The sequence below is a fragment of the Otolemur garnettii genome, unplaced genomic scaffold, assembly GCF_000181295.1.
Source record: "Otolemur garnettii isolate 467f Iridium unplaced genomic scaffold, OtoGar3 scaffold00046, whole genome shotgun sequence".
Classification (NCBI taxonomy): Eukaryota; Metazoa; Chordata; class Mammalia; order Primates; family Galagidae; genus Otolemur; species Otolemur garnettii.
In genome coordinates this window covers 1,773,789-1,783,351 of record NW_003852441.1, presented here as the reverse complement: position 1 = coordinate 1,783,351, position 9,563 = coordinate 1,773,789, and the positions used below count along the sequence as shown (strand labels likewise).

General features: G+C 49.0%; 1 protein-coding gene across 1 annotated transcript in view; it reads right to left on the bottom strand.

Annotated features, from left to right (window-relative positions):
* Positions 1–9,563, bottom strand: part of LOC100942510 (multidrug and toxin extrusion protein 1) — a 39,461-nt gene that overhangs the window by 13,665 nt on the left and 16,233 nt on the right. The window contains exons 5-10 of the mRNA XM_012806065.2: positions 8,666–8,708; positions 6,833–6,877; positions 3,110–3,207; positions 2,769–2,866; positions 2,552–2,665; positions 2,401–2,468 (exon numbers count right to left, since the gene is read on the bottom strand). Of these exons, the coding sequence (XP_012661519.1) occupies positions 2,401–2,468; positions 2,552–2,665; positions 2,769–2,866; positions 3,110–3,207; positions 6,833–6,877; positions 8,666–8,708 (466 nt within the window). The remainder of the gene's footprint in view (positions 1–2,400; positions 2,469–2,551; positions 2,666–2,768; positions 2,867–3,109; positions 3,208–6,832; positions 6,878–8,665; positions 8,709–9,563) is intronic.

The following is a 9,563-nucleotide window of genomic DNA, read 5'->3' as shown; positions in this document are numbered from 1 at the left end:
CAGGAGTTGGAGGTTGCTGTGAGCTGAGATGCCACGGCACTCTACCCAGGGGGACAGCTTGAGGCTCCTGTCTCAGAAAAAAAAAAAAAAGAAAGAAAAATTATGTAGGTTGAGCATGGTGATTCACACCTATAATCTTAGCACCCTGGGAGGCTGAGGCAGGTGGATCACCTGAGCTCAGGAGTTCAAGACTAGTCTGAACAAGAATGAGACCCCATCTCTGCTAAAAATACAAAAATTACTTGGGAAGCTGAGGCAAGAAGAGCTCTTGAACCCAATAGTTTGAGGTTCTGTGAGTTATGATGATGCCATGGCACTCTACCCAGGGTGACCAAGACTCTCTCAAAAATAAATAAATAAATAAATAATCATATGGAAACATGCAAAAAGACATAAAATTGTAACTGTTTCACTTTTAGAAATTTATTAAAGAAATAACCAAACAGAAATATTTCTCGTAGCATGTCCATTGAAGTGTTGTTAATAATACTGAAATGGGCTAGGTGCAGTGGCTCACACCTGTAATCCTAGCACTCTGGGAGGCCGAGGTGGGTGGATCCCTTGAGCTCAGGAGTTCAAGACCAGCCTGAGCAAGAGCAAGACCCCATCTCTACTAAAAATAGAAAAACTAGCCTGTGTTGTGGCAGGTACCTGTAGTCCCATAGCTACTTGGAAGGCTAAGGCAAGAGGATCTCTTAAGCCAACAGTTTGAGGTTGCTGTGAGCTATGATATCACAGCACTCTACCCAGGGCCACAGAGTAAGACTCTTCTTTCAAAAATAAAATTTTTTTGAAATGTTGGAAATAAACTAAATATTCAACAATGAGATTGGTTTAAAAATTGTCCTTTGGGCAGTGCCTGTGGCTCAGTGGATAAGGCACTGGCCCCATATACAGAGGGTGGCAGATTTGAACCTGGTCCTGGCTGAACCGCAACAAAAATAGCCGGGCATTATGGTGGGCACCTGTAGTCCCAGCTACTTGGGAGGCTGAGGCAAGAGAATCACCTAAGCCCAGGATTTGGAGGTTGCTGTGAGCTGTGACGCCACAGCACTCCACCAAGGATGACAAAGTAAAACTCTGCCTCAAAAAAATAAAAAATTGCCCTTCATATAGTGGAATACTATGTACTGTTACCCATTTGCTTTAGATGCAGTTACTGAACTTACCAAAACAAAAATGTAAAAAGCATTTAAGTGAAAAATATAGGTTAAAAAATTCCACCATCAGTTAAAAAAAGAAATCCCCAAACAAAAAACACAGGTCCTTAGGAAAATTATTCTTGTTTTTCTTTCTTTCTTTTTGGAGACAAGAGTCTCATTTTGTTGCCCTCAGCAGAGTGCTGTGGCATCTTAGCTCACAGCAACCTCAAACTTTTGGGCTCAAGAAATTCTCTTGCCTCAGCCTCCGGAGTAGCTGGGACTACAGGTGCCCACCACAATGCCTGGCTATTTTTAGAGACGAGATCTCACTCTGGCTCAGGCTGGTCTCAAACCCATGAGCTCAGGCAATCCACCTGCCTTGGCCTCCCAGAGAATTATTCTTAAAGACAAAAATGTACATTGTATGTACCTTTAAAATGTAATCAATATCGAGTAGAGACAGACCACATCTGCTGGCTTTAGTCTCTTCTTACAAGGCAAATTCTAAACTCCCTTTTCTGCCTTTAATTGTATATTTTTCAAGTGGCATTTGTTGGAGAAGAGAGTCCTTCCGAATTTTCAGTTGATCTTTTCAGTAAAACAAAATCAAAGGAAAGTCTCTAATGACAGGGGTTCTCTATCACATCTTTTTTTTCCTGTCCGGTTTGAATACTATTCCATCGTATGCATATGCCTCGGTTGGCTTAGCCCTTCATCCATCCATGGCCAGGGGGTTGCTTCCACCTTGTGGCTATTCTGAATAATGCTGCTGTGAACACAGGTGAACAAATACCTCTTTGAGACCCTGCCTTCGCTTCTCCTGCGCCCCTGTGCTTACAGAGAGTTCACACCAGGCAGGATGATGTGGGCCGGTGGCTTGTTGTTTATTGCCAAACGCCCAGTCTCATCTGTCCTTTATGTTGCCCACCTGTCCCCCTCCCAAGACATCTGTGTTGTGACAACTGAAAGAGATTCTAGAAGTATGGAAAGAAAATCAAACCTTGCAGATTGGAGCTGTTAGGAGAAAGGGGACCCACGGGTCATTTGGGGTTTCTGCCCAGCATGTCCCCTTCTGTTCAGAGGGAGACCCAACTGCACCAGAAGCCCTCTCCCGGGCTCCAGGATGAGATGCTACTTTCATCCATCATTTCATAAATGACCACCTAAGGTATGAACCCTGTGCTCATCCGTAGGACTGCCTGGTACCAAGCAAGGGAGACAGTTAGGGGCTCTGCACGACTGGCCCTCTGACGCTTACCATGTACACGATCACAGCCAGTTCATACACAATGGACTGAGCTCCCAGCTCCACCATGCCGAGAATACCTGGTGAGGAAAGACAGCTGACACCTGCTTTTGGATAGGGCCCTATGCTCCCACCAGTCACCGTCATCCGTGTGCATACGGACCGCTCAGGAAGCTGCCGACCTCGTAGGCCCACCACTCGATGCACAGCATGAGCATGCTGGGGATGGCCAGGTGGAGGAAGGAAGCCCAGTCCTGCAGGCACTCGAGGGACCACCCTGCAGGTGGGACACGCATGATTCCGATCCATCTGGCAGTCAGGCCACAGTGAACCCGAGACAAAACCCATGTCCAAGTTGGTAGACTAAATGCAGTCCTTACCTCCCCATGTAGCTTGGTGCAGTTTCTTCCCAAGGATGTAGAGAAAGAGCAATAGAGCCAGGGTGAACTGTGAAATCATATTTGCCAGTGCAGAGCCTCTGGAAAGAATGGTCCCAGTGAGGGGGGGCTCCTTCGGTGAGGAGGGGGCTGGGCCATCCGACTATCCATCCTCGGCAGGCCCTGAAGTCTTCCTCTTCCCTGAGCAGCGTCGCCCTCCATCCCTGACAGTGCTTTCCAGAGTGGTGCAAGAACCAGCTGAAGAGCCCACTCATTCTTCTCCCCCCTGGAAAAGCCACATGCAAGTCACCCATCTCCCAGTCCCAAGAGTAGGATGGACTCACATCACCCCAAGATGCAGTTGATGGAGAAGCAGATAGTTGGCGAGGGCATTGACAAGGTTGGCTGCAAGTCCGGTTACAATCTGGGGCAGTACGATTCCCTGGAACAAGGACATGGCAGGCCATCCTTGAGACCTGCAGAGCCACCCTGCCTTTCGGCTACCCAAACGCATTTGGTGTCACAGGTCTGGAAGAAAGGCTTAGCTGGAGGAACCACAGTCTTGCTGCTCCTACTTCCCACCCCCCCATCCTCTTCTCTCTTAGGTGAGAAGTGCAGAGTTCTGGCCACGGCGAGGTATGGGCAGAAAATGAGAAAATGCAGACGGGGAAGAAGAGGAATGGCTCAGACCCGACGGTGGGAGGACTGGCAGAGATTAAAAGGGTTCAACACTTTTAATATTCAGTACTGGATGATGGGAGAAAATGACAATACTTTCTTGAACAAAATTAAAATTCAGAAAACTGACCTATGAAAATCTTAAGAAGCTCGTGTTTTTTTCTGGAGTGTGGAATGGTCCCATCAGATCTGACTCTCATGAGTACAGGGGCAGGGGCAGAAGAAACATCCAGACCTTTTGGAATCTCCAAATAAGACTTAGGGCATGAAAGCAAAATCACATAAGGCCCAGCGTAGTGGCTCACACCTGTAATCCCAGCACCCTGGGAGGCCAAGGCAGGTGGATCAGCTGAGCTCAGGAGTTCAAGACTAGCCTGAGCAAGACCAAGACCCCGTCTCTACCAAAAAGAGAAAAATTAGCTAGGTGTTCTGGTGGGCACCTTGTAGTCCCAGTTACTCGGGAGACTGAGGCAAAAGGATTGCTTGAGCCCAGGAGTTAAAGGTTGCTGTGAGCTATGACACCATGGCACTTTATCTCAAGAATAAGAAAGAAAGAAAAATTACATTGGACCAGGGAAGTAGAAATCTGTCCTGCCACACTTCAAGGTACAAAAACAGACACAGATAGGCTCGGCGCCTGTGGCTCAAGTGGCTAAAGTGCCAGCCACATACACCTAAGGTGGTGGGTTCAAATCCAGCCTGGGCCCGCCAAACAACAACAATAGCTGCAACCAAAAAATAGCCAGGCACTGTGGCAGATGCCTGTGGTCCCAGCTACTTGGGAGGCTGAGGCAGGAGACTTGCTTAAGGGTTGAAGGGTGCTGTGAGCTGTGATACCATAGGGGAATAGCTTGAGGCTCTGTCTCAAAAAAAAAAAAAAAAGAAAGAAAAAAAGAAAAACAGACACAGATAAAGTCAGCTTCAAAGGTAAGAGGAACAACTGTTCCTTCCATGGTCACACCATCCCACTGTCGGAATGACCATAGCTTCCTTATTCACTGAGAAACTTTGTCCTCTAAAATCGTGGATGGTAGGAAGTTTTGCTGTTTGAAATCATATCAGCAAAAAGAACACATGTTGCTCTTGGCTGGAGGCTGGAAGTCTCTTCAACACCAAGGAGCAGCCTCGGCTTCCAGCTGGGCACAGAGCTGCCGGGCTCTGCTTCTCTCCTCCTCCTGCAGCCACTCAGCCTTCCAGTTGCCAAGGAAGAGGAAATGCGTCTGTGTTGCAGTCCAGACTGGATGTTCACAACTCTACTCCAGCCCTGCTCTGCACCTACCAACCACGGCCTCCTTAAATGTCACCTGAACCCCACACTTCTCCAGACTCATAACTCCTCTTTCTCTGTCTGCTGAGACACCCCAACTCTGGTCTCTGTCAGCGCGATGGGTCAATAAGCCCAGCTGCCACCTGTGGCCAGACTGCAGGTGTGTCTTGGTGATCATTGACTGATGGGGTGGGGACCAGAGTCTTGGCTGACCCTTCATGTGGGCCACTTATTTACCCAGAGACCAGGTTGGTTTTTAGTGAGGAAATCTGTGACCAGATTTGTGTTTCAGGCAGATGGCAGCAGGGAGCTGCATGAAAGGCCTCTGAAATGACACAGAGGGACAAATGACAGGAAGTGAATTAGGCCACGGCACAGAGGGGGGAGGGGCAGGCAGAAGCTACAGGACCTTCACAGGAAGGAAAGATGGAGAGATGGAAGTAACAGGGCCCAAAAGGCCAGTTGCCTAGGAGAGAAGAAGGCCAAGACCCCTCCCCGGGATGGAATGCAGGAGAGCAGAGGAGTAGGGCAGGCAGAGAGGCCAGGCCTACAGGGTGGGCATCTCTTAAAGGCAGCTGGAAAGAATGATGAGGGTCAGCGACGTGAACGTGACTGTCAGGACACAGAGACAGAGTGATGGCAACCTTGCAGTGAGTCACTGGAGTCACTGTCCCTTCCAAGGCCTCTCACTCTCCCCTGTAAGTGTGAGTATCCCCTACCCTCAGGCCTTGCCCGGCTCTCTACCGACCCTACACCCTCTCCTGGATACTAAATGTCTCCAGAAACCCAGCTGCTTCTCATAGGCACTACACTCAGCCATGGTCAGCTGTCTCCCTAGGGGCTGTCTTCCCCCTGCCAATTAGTTTCTTTCCAAAACTAACACCCCCAGCAGAGAACACAAGGCCCAACACGTGCTGACCAGGGGCCAGCCCACCTCTCGGGAGCCCCCCTCCCCCCGCCCCCATCCCCGCAGTGCCCTAACCAGACTCCACATGTCCCACCCTCTGTGAACAGGCTCCTGCTCCTCTGTGTGGGAGCCCTCCCCACTTCCTTCTACATGTCCTCTGTAATCCAGTTCAAACCTCCAGACCCCTCTCAGCTCTTGGCTCCTGCTTCTAGATCCTTCCTTATGCCTCAGGGTATTGGAGACAAGGGTTTCCTCACTTGGTCAAGTCAGAACCTGAGATTGGGGCCACCACAGCTTGGGAGGCTGAGTCAGGCAGAAGGCCCTGCCAGGTGCTAAGGCGCCTACCTTGCTTCAGATCGAAAGGAGATAACCAGAGATAAATCAGGTATGCTGACGTCCTTCTCTAGTCCACAGCTATTTCAAGTACACAGTTCTAACACTAATCAAGACTTGAAATAGTCTTGTTTTGTTAATAGGATATTAGCTTAATTTTAAGAGTGCTGGATACGTGGGGAGCTTCTGTTTTTCTCCTCTCCCACATCCTTCCCTGGTACATCTGCCTGGAAGGCCTGCCTGTGTGGCAGCATTCATTGCCTGGCACCCCTGTTTGCCTGAATTTACCTGGAAGGAAGCTGACAGTCCTACATATGTTGGCCTCATAGATCCAAACCCACCAAGTCAAGGCAACCACGATGGGGCCTTTGGCTATGACCGTGAACCACATGTGAAGAGCTCTGGTTGACATTAGGCATTGTTACAATTTGAGCTTTCATGTCCCCGCTGAGGAAAATGGGGCCTTTCAGACAAAAAACAGCAGAGGTCAGCTCTCTGGAGCCAGACAGGCCACCCTGACCCTCCATTCTGTCTGGGGAGTGGACCAGCATGCACCCTTCCTCCTAGGGAGCTGGGATCAAGTGCAGAGCCAAAGAACACCAAGGCTCTGATCCTACCTTGCCAATGACAATATTTCCAAGTAGGAATTGGATAAGAATTTTCCAAAGCCAAAAATAACGTATTCTTTCCTTGATATCACTTAACAAACCTTTCAACATCAAAGTCCTGTGTGTACAACACTAAAGAATGTTTCCCGGTGGCTCCTGGTAGGTTAGCTCCCCTCACCCTGCCAAGTAGCCCTGGCCCTGGGGGTCTTCAGGGCCCCTCATCCCAGAAAGGTACAAACTCCCATTAGCCTCCCCGAGAAAAAGACAGCATTACCTGGTTGAGCAAATATTTAACTTGTAACATATAAAGAAAGGTTGCCTACGAGAGAACAAGAGAGATAAATATTAACGTTCAGCCTCGCCACACAACAGTGAGGTCACACGGCCCAGAACTGGAGCCACAGAGGCTGTCATCTCAGGGTGGGGCCAGGGGCAGGGGGGCCATGCCTGGGTGTTTCCTGCATCTCCTTCATGGACGCACATAAACCAGGCAACCCCTCATCCAGCAAAAGGAGGTATAGTTTCCTTGGGAGCATGGCGAGTGCTCTTCTGGGGACACTGCATGGAAAGCAGGTCCCAGGACAAACTCCAGGTGGGCACTTCCCTGCAGACCAGGCTACAGCCCTCCTTGGTAGAATAATTAAAGCATATCACACTTGGAAGGTTTCAGGATAAATTAAAGAGCATGATGCCAATGAGGAGGGCAAATACTGAATTGTGTCCCCTAAATTCCTTTGTTGAAGCTCTGACCCCTAATGTATCTGTATCTGTATCTGGAGTCACCGGTCTTCAATAAGGTGATTAAATTAAAATGAGGTCATCAGGGTGGGACCCTGATCCAGGAGGACTGGTGTCACCAGGAAGACAGGAGACACCAGGAGTGTGGCACGGGCCAAGGGACAGCCATGTGCAGAGGTGGCAAGAGGGAGACCATCGGCAAGCCAAGAAAAGAGGCTGCTGGGGAACCATGCCTCTTGGCAGCCTGACCTTGGACTTCCAGCTTCCAGACCGTGAGAAGTAAATTTCTGTTGTTTAGGGGCCTGGTGTGGTGGCTCACACCTGTAATCCTAGCACTCTGGGAGGCCGAGGTGGGTAGAATGCCTGAGCTCATGAGTCATGATCAAGAGTGAGACCCTGTCTCTACTAAAAATAGAAAAACTAGATGGGTATTGTGGTGGGCACCTGTAGTTTCAGCTACTGGGAAGGCCGAAACAAGAGGATCACTTGATCCCAAGAGACTGAGGTTGCTCTGAGCTATGATGCCATGACACTTTACCCAGGGCATAGAGTGAGACTCTGTCTCAAAAAAAAAAAAAAAAAAAAAAAAATTCTGCTGTTTAACCCCATCTGTGGTATTAGGTCATGAAAGGCCAAGCAGACTAATTCAGCTACACTGTCCAGCTGAATAACTTTGGCTTTTATAGCTCAAGGACTATGCACTGCTCTGTCAAATATTAATGCAAACTGACAGTTTTTGTGTGATCACAGCAGACAAAAAGTGGTCTAAAGGTTCTAAGTGATGCCCTCAGGGGCTCTGAGTTGGTTAAGACTTTCCCCCTGGGCTCAGCATCTGTAGCTCAGTGAGTAGGGTGCCAGCCACATATACCAAAGGTGGCAGGTTTGAGCCCGGCCTGGGCCTGCTAACCAACAATGACACCTGCAACTGCCCCCCCACACAAAAAATACCCGGGCATTGTGTCGGGCCTGTGATCCCAGCTACTTGGGAAGCTGAGGCAAGAGAATCATTTGAGCCCAAGAGTTGGAGGTTGCTATGAGCTGTGATGCCATGGCATTCTACTGAGTGTGATGTAGTGAGACTGTCTCAAAAAAAAAAAAAAAAAAAGAAAGAAAAGACTTTCCCTCTGTATGAAATAAAAAGTCTGCACTCTTCACAGACAGTCTTGGAGGTCCCTCTAGCTATAGGAGTTCAGCCTTTTTGAGTCACCTTGATCCTGGTGTTTCTTTGAGACAAACTTAATAGGCATAATTGAAACCACACTTTCTAGAATCATCTAAGGCTGAACCACTACATTGGGTTCCCAGATAGTAAAGCTACTTTTCACCAGCAGACCTCAAGAAGGGACCCTCTTTCCTCTTGAACACTTACAGGAAGAGCTGGAATGAAGACCATGACGTAGGTCTGGGTCAGCCTGCATTAAGGGAAAAAAAAGAGAACAGTAACAGGGGCCTCTGCTTCAAGGGAAAGTAATGAAAACTGCCTTTTGCCTTCTCAGCTCTTTCTAAATTAGCAGGCTTAAAGTGTTGGAGCAAATGTAAAAATTGGCATGTAGAGCTTGTTATCTAAAACCCCAGCTGAACTTTCTTAGTTATTAAGTCTATAGGCCTAGGACAGGGGTTTTCGACCTTGGCCTGAAAGCCAGCTGACTCCCACAGCCTTCCTGGCTTCTACCAGGAGCAGCCCCTCTACCACAGTTATGATAACCAGAAATGTCCTCAGCTATTGCCAGAAGTCCGTTGTGCTCAGAGCCACTGATTTAGGGTAGGGACTGTTCAAAGGTCTTAATGAATTCAGCCAGTGGGTCATGAACTTGGCAGCACATTGGAATCATCTGGGGTGCTCTGAGAGCTCCTGATGCCCAGGTCTCACTCTGGACCAATTAAAACAGAATCCTAGGTGGTGGTGACCAGGGGAACGGGTAGATTTGAAAAGCACTCAGCAGGGCCAGCCACTGTGACTGGCGTCTGTAATCCGAGCACTCTGGGAGGCTGAGGTGGGTGGATTGCTTGAGGTCATGAATTCGAGACCAGCCTGAGCAAGAGCAAGACCTCTGTCTCTAAAAAATAGCTGGGTGCTGCTTGGTGCCCTTATCATAGTGGTTACGGCGCTAGCCACATACACTGAGGTTGGCGGGTTCAAACCCGGCCCGGGCCAGCTAAACGACAGTTGCAACAAAAAATAGCCGAGTTGGCTCAGCGCCTGTGGCTCAAGTGGCTAAGGCACCAGCCACATACACCTAAGGTGGCGGGTTCGAATCTAGCCCGGG